The 12,422-nt window shown below is 49.0% G+C and overlaps 1 protein-coding gene across 1 annotated transcript; it reads left to right on the forward strand.

The window, feature by feature from the left end:
• Positions 1–6,300: 6,300 nt before the first annotated feature.
• LOC145337104 (olfactory receptor 4M2) lies at positions 6,301–9,096 on the forward strand. Its single transcript, XM_080181859.1, has one exon. It carries the CDS (start codon positions 6,411–6,413, stop codon positions 7,437–7,439), a length of 1,029 nt encoding a protein of 342 aa, XP_080037985.1. The 5' UTR covers positions 6,301–6,410; the 3' UTR covers positions 7,440–9,096.
• Positions 9,097–12,422: the final 3,326 nt, after the last annotated feature.

Consider the following 12,422-nt stretch of genomic DNA (forward strand, 5'->3'; position numbering starts at 1 on the left):
CAGAGGGTGGTGGGGGCCTGGAATGCGCTGCCAAGTGAGGAGGTTGAAGCAGATATGTTAGCCACATTTAAGACTTATCTGGGTGAACTCGGTTTTCAAGTTTGCTGACAACCATAGTGGGTTGGACCTCAAACAATGACAAGACAGAGTACAGAAAGGAGATAAAGAATCTGGTGAACTGGCGTGGCAACAATAATCTCTCCCTCAATGTCAACAAAATAAAGGAGATAGTCATTGACTTCAGGAAGCATGAAGGAGAACATAGCCCCTGTCTACATCAATGGGGACGAAGTAGAAAGGGTCGCTTGTTCTGTCTGAACAAGCGCCTCTACAGGGCCTGATGCTAAATCAAATCTCACTCTAAACAATAGCCCAGTCTGCAGATCGAACCTGCGGAAGACAGGTGGGCGGGAAAAAAAGATCCAGGCAATTTATAAATTCACGGTAAGTAGCAGTTTGATTGGGATTACTCATTTTCCTATGCTGGCCTGCCCACGGGGCAATCTTGTTCTGATTCATCACGTTCAGATGCTGCAGTCTGCCTCAGTTGTCACTGTTGTACTGCACCAAATTAAGAACAGAACCATTTGAAATATTTGCATTTCTCCTTCCCCAACCACACAACATCACAGAACGTTTCACAGCCAAGGACTCTTCAAGTCACCATTACAGTGTAGTAAAGCTAGCTCCCATCAATGTTTAAAAGTTTATTTAATACTGTCACGAGTAGGCTTACATTAACATTCCTTCTTTTCATTCGGAGGATGAGATTGCATTCGCGAGTTTATGCTTATTAACTGAGATCCTTTCCACACTCAGCTACTCCAGGAAGGATTAGAATCATCGAATCCCTACAGTGCAGAGAGAGGCCATTCGGCCCATCAAGTCTGCACTGACCGCAATCCCATCCAGGTCCTATCTCCATAACCCCATACATTTATCCTGACTAGTCCTCCTGACAAAATCCACCTAACCCGCACATCTTTGGACACTAAGTGGCAATTTAGCATGGCCAATCCCCCTAACCTGCACATCTTTGGACACTAAGGGGCAATTTAGCACCCAACCAGCACGTCTTTTAGACTATGGGAGAAAACCCCAGCAGACACAAAGAACAGTACAGTGCAGGATCAGGCCCTTCGGCCTTCAAGCCTGCGCCAATCGTGATGCCTGATCTAAAACCATATGCATTTACGGAGTCCGTATCCTTCCATTCCCATCCTATTCATGTATTTGTCTAGATGCCCCATAAATGTTGCTATCATACCTGCTCCCACCATCTCTCTGGGCAGCGCATTCCAGACACTCACCACCCTCTGTGTAAAAAAAATCTACCTCACACGTCTCTTCTAAACTTTTCCCCACGCACTTTAAACCTATGTCCCCGAGTACTTGACTCTTCTACCCTAGGAAAAAGCGTCTGACTATCCACTCTGTCCATGTCTCTCATAATCTTGTAGACCTCTATCAGGTCACCCCTCAACCTCTGTCGCTCCAGTGAGAACAAACCAAGTTTCTCCAACCTCTCCTCATATCTAATGCCCACCAGACCAGGCAACATCCTGGTAAACCTCTTCTGTACTCTCTCCAAAGCTTCCACGTTCTTCTGGTAATATGGCAACCAGAATTGTACATAATATTCTAAATGAGGCCTAACTAAGGTTCTGTACAGCTGCAGCATGACTTGCCAATTTTTATACTCAATGTCATGGCCGATGAAGGCAAGCATGCCGTATGCCTTCTTGACTACCTTCTCCACCTGTGTTGCCACTTTCAGTGATCAGTGGAGATGTACATCCAGATCTCTCTGCCTGTCAATACTCCTAAGGGTTCTACCATTTACTGTGAAATTCCTACATACATTGGACCTTCCAAATGCATTATCTCACACTTGTCCAGATTAAACTCCATCTGCCATCTCTCTGCCCAAGTCTCCGACTGGTCTATATCTTGCGGGGAGAATGTGCAGACCCCACACAGACAGTGACCCAATATGGGAATCGAACCCAGGTGCTGTGGGACAGCAGTGCTAACCACTGTGCCAACCTTTTGCGCAGTTAAAGTTTAAGTTAATTTTATTAGTGTCACACGTAGGCTTACATTAACACTGCAATGAAGTTACTGTGAAATTCCCCTCGCCACCACACTCCGGGGCCTGGGAGAATTTAGCATGGCCAATGCACTGCACCAGCACGTCCTTCGGTGGAGGTTACACTAAAGGTGACATGAACCCAAGATCCTGGTTGAGGCTGTCCTCATGCGCACCATTTAGTCTGCTCTTGCAAAATCTTACTAACTGACCTGGCTTGGGATAATTCACACCTCTTTAACCTATAATTAACCCTCTCTCCACTCGCATTGTCTGTACCTGTAGAGACTAGATGACCTATAAAGACTCGCATTCCAACCGCTATCTTGCTATCGGGTCTCTGTCTACATACGCCCTGTTTGTGAACCCGACTCTCCACTCATCCGGTGAAGGAGCGCCGCTCCAAAAGCTCGTGCACCTGTTGGACTTTAACTTGGTGGTTGTGAGACTTTTTTGCTGCGCCCACCCCAGCCCAACGCCGGCAGCTCCACATCAGGATTAGGAAGCATCATCTTAATCTGCAGCTAATGTGTGACATCTCATTCACTACCCTTGGTAGCTATGAGTCATGAGATACCCTCGACTGCTGCCTTGGTGGGGGGAGAACCGTGAGTATAGAACTCACGTGGCTGTTCTCAGGAACTTGCCATTGACTGTGGTGAAAAATGTAACAGAGGAAATAGAATGACAACCCCACCCCCCACCCCACCCCACCCCACCCCTCCCTGGTGCCCCAAACTCACTATTATACACAAACCGCACTCACGTTGGTTTACTCACAGACTGAAATCATGATGTCTTTGGGTCAGAACGCTGATCTTTATCAGGGGCCTGAGATGATATAGACACACTGACTGCTCTGTGTTTGCCCCAAAGGCCGTACAAATAATGATGTCAGCCTCTGTTACCCAGCGTCTGTCAGAGCCTGTGTGTTGTCCAGCGTCTTATCAGAGCTCAGTGGCAAATTTGCGAGCACAGTGGTGGTTAGCACTGATGCCCCACAGCGTCAGGGACCTGGGTTCGATTTCTGGCCTCCGGTGTCTGTCTGTGTGGAGTCTGCATATTCTTCCCATGTCTGTGTGGGTTTCCTCCTGGTACTCTAGTTTCCTCCCACAGTCCAAAGATGTGCAGCTTAGGTGGATTAGTCATGTTAAATTGCCTCTTAGTGTCCAAAGATGTGCAGGTTAGGTGGATTGGCCATGCTAAATTGTCCCATAGTGTCCAAAGGTATACAGGTTAGGTGGATTGGCTGTGCTAAATTGTCCCATAGTGTCCAAAGGTATACAGGTTAGGTGGATTGGCCATGCTAAATTGTCCCATAGTGTCCAAAGATGTACAGGTTAGGTGGATTGCCATGCTAAATTGTCCCTTAGTATTGAAAGATGTACAGGTTAGGTGGATTGGCCGTGCTAAATTGTCCCTTAGATGAATGCATGGGGTTTACATGGATGGGTTGGGAATGTGGACCTGGGTAAAATGTCCTTTTGGAGAGTTGCTGTAGACTTGATAGGCCAAATGGCCTCTTTCTGCACTGTAGGGAATCCTTGGTACTATGGACAGGTACAACACAGGGTTAGTTACAGAGTAAAGCTCCCTCTACACTGTTACCCATCAAACACTCCCAGGACAGGTACAGCACGGGGTTAGATACAGAGTAAAGCTCCCTCTACACTGTTACCCATCAAACACTCCCAGGACAGGTACAGCACGGGGTTAGATACAGAGTAAAGCTCCCTCTACACCGTCCCCATCAAACACTCCCAGGATAGATACAGCACGGGGTTAGATACAGAGTAAAGTACGCTTTCATTTCTCTGAATGTTAGGGATTTACACTTAGCATCATTGGAGATATGTCCATTCTAAATTTACAGAGTGAATATTAGTGTAATGCAACACCTTTTTAAGCTACCTGTGATGAAGCTTTTGGTATTAAGTCCTTAAGTGTCTTGAAGTTGAATTTTATTTGATAGTTCTTCCTCTGATATGCTTTTTGTTGTCTCTCTGCGTGGAGAAGTGATGGGTTAGTGGTATTACGGCTGGATTATTTATCCAGAAAGTCAGTTAATGTTCTGGAGACACGGGTTCGAACCCCACCACGGCAGATGGTGGAATTTGTATTTAATTAAATTAAAATCTGGAATTAAGAATCTACTGATGACCCATTGTCAATTGTTGGAAAACCCATCTGGTTCAACAATGCCCTTTAGGGAAGGAAATCTGCCATCCTGACCTGGTTTGACCTATATATGACTCCAAACCGTCAAAACTAGGGGAGACAGTGGTGTATTGGTATTGACATTGGACTAATAATCCAGAGACCCTGGATAATGTTCTGGGGATCCAGGTTCGAATCCCGGTGAAATTTGAATGATCGAGAAAAGCCTCTACTTTCTCAGGAGACTAAGGAAATTTTGCACATCAGCTACGACTGTCACCAACTTTTACAGATGCACCATCAAAAGCATTCTTTCTGGTTGTATCACAGCTTGGTATGGTTCCTGCTCTGCCCAAGACTGCAAGAAACTACAAAAGGTCGTGAATGAAGCCCAATCCATCACGCAAACCAGCCTCCCATCCATTGACTCTGTCTACACTTCCCGCTGCCTCAGGAAAAGCAGCCAGCATTGTTAAGGACCCCACGCACCCCGGACATTCTCTCTTCCACCTTCTTCCATCGGGAAAAAGATACAAAAGTCTGAGGTCACGGACCAACCAACTCAAGAACAGCTTCTTTCCTGCTGCTGTCAGACTTTTGAATGGACATACCTTGCATTAAGTTGATCTTTCTCTACACCCTAGCTATGACTGTAATACTACATTCTGCACTCTCTCCTTCTCTATGAACGGTATACTCTGTCTGTATAGTGCACAAGCAACAATACTTTTCCCTGTGTACTAATACATATGACAATAATAAATCAAATCAAATCAAATCATTGTCAATTGTCAGAAAAACCCATCTGTTCACTAATTTTGTCCTTCATTGCTCGAGGGATGGAGTTTAAAAACAGCGAGGTTATGTTGCAGCTGTATAAGGTGCTGGTGAGGCCACACCTGGAGTACTGTGTACAGTTTTGGTCCCCTTACTTGAGAAAGGATATACTGGCACTGGAGGGGGTGCAGAGGAGATTCACTAAGTTGATTCCAGAGTTGAGAGGGTTGGCTTATGAGGAAAGACTGAATAGACTGGGGCTATACTCATTGGAATTCAGAAGACTGAGAGGAGATCTTATAGAAACATGTAAGATCATGAAGGGAATAGATAAGATAGAAGCAGGGAAGTTGTTTCCACTGGCAGGTGAAACTAGAACTAGGGGGCATGGCCTCAAAATAAGGGGAAACAGATTTAGGACTGAGTTGAGGAAGAACTTCTTCACCCAAAGGGTTGTGAATCTGTGGAATTCCCTGCCCAGTGAAGCAGTTGAGGCTAGCTCACTGAATGTTTTTAAGGCAAGGATAGACAAATTTTTGAACAGTAAAGGAATTAAGGGTTATGGTGAGTGGGTAGGTAAGTGGAGCCGAGTCCATGAAAAGATCAGCCATGATCTTATTGAATGGCGGAGCAGGCTCGAGGGGCCAGATGGCCGACTCCTGCTCCGAGTTCTTATGCTCTTAATGTCCCTTTAGGGAAGGAAATCCGCCATCCTTAACCGGTCTGGCCTACATGTGACTCCAGAGCCACAGCAACGTGGTTAACTCTTGGAAATGGCCAAGTGAGACACTCGAGGGCAACTAGGGGTGGGCAACAAATGATGACCCAGCCAGCTACACCCACGCCCCTTGAATGAATAAGTAACCTTGTTGTTGTCTGCACACCTCTGATGACTTGTACCATGCATGCCAATCTTGTGTGATGCCATGCAAATGGCGGGGATATGGATTCAAGCCTGTTTGCCTCGTGTGGCTGGCATTGTGTGTGAGTGAGTTTCATTTTGGAATGTGGACCACCTGAAGAATTCTTGTGGAGCCTACCACACATTGACAGGAGGCTGCCATCAGCTGGAGTTCGAGCAGTTGTTGGCCTGGGTGTTCAAACGCGTGCTGTTCCTGTACTGGAATAACCAAACACACGCAAAAAAAGATTGCTGGCGTGAGTCAGTGAAAGAGTTAAAGTCTTCAAGTTTGCTCCATTGTGGTTAGACTCAAAACGGAAACACAGTACGTGTTTGTGTGTGTGTGTGTGTGTGTGAGAGAGAGAGAGCGCGAGATCACTGGCCAGTCAGCAGAGAAATGAGAGACTCGCTTCAGTTTCGAGGGAGCTGTAATCCGGGAGACATCGTTGTAATGACAGGCGCTGGAATGTGTCTAAACGTCTGAGAATGAATGAATCAGTGAATGGGACAGCCAGCGAGGTGCACCTCATCGAAATCCGGGTCTTTGCTTCTGTCACCTCCTTCGTCCTGTTGGCGTTCTTCAACCTTGTGATTAACTGCACCATCCTGAGCGAGGACCGTCTGCGCTCCCAGGCCCGCTTCGTCCTGCTCTTCCACCTCCTGCTATCCGGTCTGATCTACTTTGGCCTGAGCAGCACCTTCTATGTCCTCATTTACCTGGGGGTGGCCATGTCATCGTCCTCCTGCCTAACGCTGCTCCTCTTCCTGATGATGAGTGCCTCCACCATCCTGCTCACCCTGACCGTGATGGCGGTCGACAGGTACCTGGCCATCTGCCACCCCCTCAAGTACAGCTCCTTCTGCACCCAGGCCAGGGTCTGGATCCTCAGCAGCCTGACCTGGGCTGCCTCGGCCATCATCCCCCTCATCCTCATCTCGCCGCTCTTGAAGTCGGGGCCCGAGCTCAGGAAGGCCGAGAGTTGCTCGGCCTCCAACCTCCCCTCCAAGAACTACATGAAGCAAACCTCCAAGATCCTGCTCATCTGCATCTGCACTGTGCTAATCTTGTACAGCTACTTCAAGATCCTGGCGGAGGGCAAGCGCATCGGGGTGCTGAACCGACAGAACAAGAGGGCGCGGAGCACCATTCTGATGCACGGGGCCCAGCTGGCCGTCTACATCATCCCCAATTTCATCAACTTCACCCTGCACCTGGTGGCCCACGCCGGCGGGCTCCACCAGAACACCAAGTCCCTCTTCGAGGTGCTGAACTTTGCCTTCTTCAGCCTGGCCCAGTGTGTCAGCCCCGTCATCTATGGCCTGCGCAAGGAGGAGCTGTGGGAGCTCACCTCCCGCAGGTTCCCCTGCTTCCTCTGGGACTTCAAGGGAGCGCTGGAGTGGCTGGTGCGGACCACCCTGCTCCTGCCAGCTAACTCAAGCCCGCCGCCAGCCACCGCCAGTCCCGAGGAGCTAACCCTGGTCAGTGAGAAGACCCCGGCCGAGTGCAGCAAGTGACACCACCCGTGGGATAGTCCCATCTCTTGCCGGCCTTGTGCCTGTCCAGCCACGCAGAGCCCTCAATCTTTGGGACACCAAGGGCCTGCAACTGGCCATTTTTGGACCAAACAGCAAATGACCGAAAGTTAGATGACTAACACTCAATCTTTCACCACCTCCTTAAACACCCCCCAACCACCCCTTCAACCGCCAATCTCCCAATTCTTCCTTCAAGTCTTGATTTAAACACTTTGTCTTAAGCTGGAATTACAGTCCAAGGTGAGGGGGCTGGGGAGGGGGAAACGATTGGTAAGCAAACACTTGAAATTTTAGCTCTTTGGAAAAGGGGCTAGCGCAGACACGACAGGCCAAAAGGCCTGCCTCCTACTGCAGAGACTTTCGAACGGGACAGGAGCTGGAGCTAATAAGACAGTACTTTAACACAATGGTAAATCTCGAGGTGGTTTAATATGACGGTTTCTATAACGTGGACAGTGGTGGATTGGGAAATTGAAAAAACATCGCAGTTCGAGGCAGAATGCTGAGAGGAGAAGCCATTAATTGGTACCCAGTTCACAGACTGGAATGCGGTGAGGTAATGCGGGCCTTGGATGTTAACGCTTTGGATACTTAAAGTAAACACAGTACTCCTCCCCTGTTGACTGCAAAAACATGAGAAACTGAACTTGCTTCATGGAGATGTCGGGGTTGCAGTGAGAGCAAGGCGGTGGAGTGAACCTGCAACAAGCGCATACGCATGCGTGCGCAGAGTGGACTTGGAAACAACATTCCCAACTCAACTCCAGGCAGCGGCTTGGGATTTTTCTCAGATCTCGCCTCTGGTGGACATCAGGACTTCCCGACCCGGTGACCCCGCCACCTCGAGTTGTGCCGAGTGGCCCAGTGTGGGTGTGGCAATCGCAGAAGTGGCGTCTTTGTACCTGGGGGGGGGGTGGTTTGCGGGGAGGAATGTCCATCGTGGGGCAGTCAAGTTGGCTGCTGGGCGCACACTTAGCGGACAACCGAGAGACAGAGAGAGAAATAAACCCCCATCCCCGCTCCCCGCTCCCCATGAATATTTGTTGGGCCTGACAACATGGCTGGAAATTTACCACCCTGTCCGCCACGGGAATCGGACAGATTGTGAAGGGAGGAGTAGGAGGGAGTGGGTGTACGGACAATGGGAAGATCCGTCGGACCTCAGGCAGAATTTTACGGTTCTGGGGACATGCGAGGCCAGAGTACCCCACCCCGTGCATCCCCATGGAGAGGACGAAACGCGGTGAGCTTGGCACATTGCAAGGCGTCCTGACACCTTGCTCCAATACGCTCCCACCTTGGGGGGGGTGGTGGATGATCCAGCGGAAGGGGATAATAGAAAAAGATGTCAAAAAGTGTTGGGGAACATTTAGTCTTCCCTCTGTTTTTCCACTGTTCTCCAAGCTGTTACCTCGGACTCCGGAACTACCGCTGAGGAATATTGAGTAACTGAACTGTTGGCTTTCTTAAAAACAAAACCCCTTTGGTTTTGGGAGCCCGCAATTAAATCGAAGGTCTGTCTTATTTAATTTTTAATTGCCAGTTCCCAACATCGCGGTGAGTTGGTTTCTTGTACAGTAAGGTTTGTGTGTTTTATGTAATTTTTTAAAGCGAGGAATTAAAGTGACTCGTTTAATTGGAACATTTTTCCTGTTACGTGGCTGATTGAAGTACGGCAGGTGTTTCTGAAGATTCGTAGAGTCCCTACAGCGCAGAAGGAGGCCATTCGGCCCATCAAGGCTGCACCTATTGCATTCCCACCCAAGCCCCTTCCCTGCAACCCCATGCATTTATACTAGCTCATCCCTCAACACTAAGGAGCAATTTAGCATGGCCAGTCCACCTAACATGCACACCTTTGGACTGTGGGAGGAAACTGGAGCACCTGGAGGAAACCCATGCAGACATGGGGAGAACGTGCAGTCTCCAACAGACAGTGACCCAAGCCCAGCGTCAAACCCAGGTCCCTGGCGCTGTGAGGCAGCAGTGCTAACCACTGTGCCACCGTGCTGCCTGGGATTATATACAGAAGGAATTTTTGATTGGAGCAGTGTGTTTAAGGGTCCCCGCCCATCCCTCCATCCCATCCATGGCTCATCGAACCCAGAATCTTCAACCCCAGAGGTGAGAGTGTCTCACATCTACGGTTGTCAGAGGGTCAGTGCTAAGGGAGCGCCGCACTGTCAGAGGGTGAGTGCTGAGGGAGTGCCACACTGTCAGAGGGTCAGTGCCAAGGGAGCGCCGCACTGTCAGAGGGTGAGTGCTGAGGGAGTGCTGCACTGTCAGAGAGTCAATGCTGAGGGAAGATACTTTAACAACAGCCTGGATGTATAAAATGCATTTAACATAATCAAATATGTCTGCAATCGCTTTAGCTCAGGGATTATCAAACACAATTTGACCCTGCACCCCGTGGGAAGAGGGCAAACAAAAGCTGTGTGAATGAGATTTGTTTTGTCTCAAATGAGGAGAGACAGGGGGGCAGCGGTTTAGGGAGGGAATTCTGCCCCCTTCCTTTTCCCGCCAGGTAGCTGTAGGCATGTGCCACTAATGGTGGACTACAGGAATCAGGGAGATATTGAAGTAGGCAGAAACAGCACCAGACCTGATATTTCACAGTTTCATCGCGTATAAGTAGCACTTTGGGTTTTTTTCATCTGATCCCAAAATTAGCAACCAACTTCAAGTTGGAAACATGACATAGAGGATAGGAGCAGGAGGCCATTCAGCCCTTTGAGCCAGCTCCGCCATTCATCACCATCATGGCTGATCATCCAACTCAATAGTCTCATCCTGCTTTCTCCCAAAACCTTTGATTCCATTTGTCCCAAGTGCTCTATCCAGCCGCCTCTTGAATACATTCAATGTTTTGGCATCAACTACTTCCTGTGGTAATGAATTCCACAGGCTCACTGGGTGAAGAAATGTCTCCTCACCTCCATCCTAAATGGCCTCCCCCGAATCCTCAGACTGTGACCCCCTGGTTCGGACTCCCCCCTCCATCAGGAACATCCTCCCTGTATCTACCCTGTCTAGACCTGTTAGAATTTTATAAGTCTCTCTGAGATTCCCTCCCTCGTACATCTGAACTCCAGCGAAAACAATCCTCACCTAGTCCTAAGTGTCAGCATTCCCCCAGGGCTCTTGTTTGGTCTTTGTAGGTACCTGGTACAACTGACCGGTTCCCTTGGCCATTTCAGAAGGTGTTTGAGAGTCAACTACATTGCTTTGAGTCTGGAGTCACCTGTAGGCCAGGCCGGATAAGGACGACAGATTTCCTTCCCTAAAGGAGCATTAGTGAATCATAGAATCCCTACAGTGCAGATCGAGTCTGCACCAACCATAATCCCATTCAGGCCCTATCCTCATAACTCCAGGCATTTACCCCAGCTAGTCTCTCTGACACTAAGGGGCAATTTATCATGGCCAGTCCACCTAACCCGCACATCTTTGGACTGTGGGAGGAAACCGGAGCACCCGGAGGAAACCCACACAGACACGTGAGAGACCGTGTAGGCTCCACACAGACTCCAAGCCGGGAATCGAACCCGGATCCCTGGCGCTGTGAGGGACCAGTGCTAACCCACTGTGCCGCCCCCAGATGGGTTTTTAACCACCTTAGTTATCATTAGACTTCTAATTCCAGATTTTTATTGAATTCAAATATCACCATGGTGGGAATCGAACCTTGATCTTGCTGTGTGTCTCTGGATTACAGGTCCAGCGGCAATACCACTGTGCCACCGCGTCCGTAACTTGGCTGGCCTCTGTTGTTCTCCAGCCAGCTAACCTCTCCATTCCTCCTTGCCTCTTCTCAAGCCTCTCCAAACAGTTAGCCTCCAGACATCACGGCCCTCAGCGGTGGCCTCCCAGTTGCCTGTGACCATGTCCTGTCTGCGTTCCCCCATTTTCATAATCTTTGCATGCAAGTTTTTCGTAAATGCATTCTTTTATCGGATATGAGCATCGCTGGCAAGGTCAGCCTGTGTCGCTAGCCCCTAACTGTCCTTGAGCTGAAAGTCTTGCTCGACCATTTCAGAGAATAGATAAGAGTCAGCCGCATTGGGGTGGTGCAGTGGTTAGCACTGCTGCCTCACAGAGCCAGGGACCCGGGTTCAATCCCCGCCTCGGGTTACTGTCTGTGAGGAGTCTATACGTTCTCCCTGTGGGTTTCCTTCAGGTGCTCTGGTTTCCTCCCACACTCCAAAGATGTGCGGATTAGGTGGATCGGCCATGCTAAATTGCCCCTTAATGTCCAAAGGTGTGAAGGTTAGGTGGATTGGCTGTGCTAAATTGTCCCTTAAATGTCCAAAGATGTGTAGTTAGGTGGATTGGCCATGATAAATTGCCCCTTAGTGTCCAAAGATGTGCTGGTTTGGTGAATTGGCCATGCTAAATTGCCCCTTAGTGTCAGGGGGAATAAGCAGGATTAGGGTTAGGGTAGAATAGGTGGGGTTACGGGAATAGGGCCTGGGCATCACTGAGGTGAGTGCAGACTCGCTGGGCTGAATGGCTTCCATCTGTAATGTAGGCATTCTGTGGTTCTATGATTTCTGGGCTCTGGAGTCACATGTAGGCCAGACTGGGTAAGAATGGCAGATTTCAAAGAAGAAAGAAAATTACAGCACAGGAACAGGCCCTTTGGCCTCTCCAAGCCTGCACCGACCATGCTGCCCGACTGAACCAAAACCCCCTACCCTTCCAGGGACCATATTCCCATCCTATCCGTGTATTTGTCAAGAAGCCCCTTAAAAGTCACTATCGTATCTCTTACACTCCCTCCCCCAGCAGTGAGTTCCAGGCACCCACCACTCTCTGTGTAAAAAAATCTGCCTCGTACATTTCTTTTAAACTTTGCCCCTCTCACCTTAAACCTGTGCCCCCTAGTAATTGACTCTTCCACCCTGGGAAAAGGTTTCTGACTATCCACTCTGTCCATGCCCCTCACAATCTGGTTGGCTT

Source organism: Carcharhinus amblyrhynchos, unplaced genomic scaffold, assembly GCF_965287045.1.
Source record: "Carcharhinus amblyrhynchos unplaced genomic scaffold, sCarAmb.v2.hapA scaffold_43, whole genome shotgun sequence".
Lineage (NCBI taxonomy): Eukaryota > Metazoa > Chordata > Chondrichthyes > Carcharhiniformes > Carcharhinidae > Carcharhinus > Carcharhinus amblyrhynchos.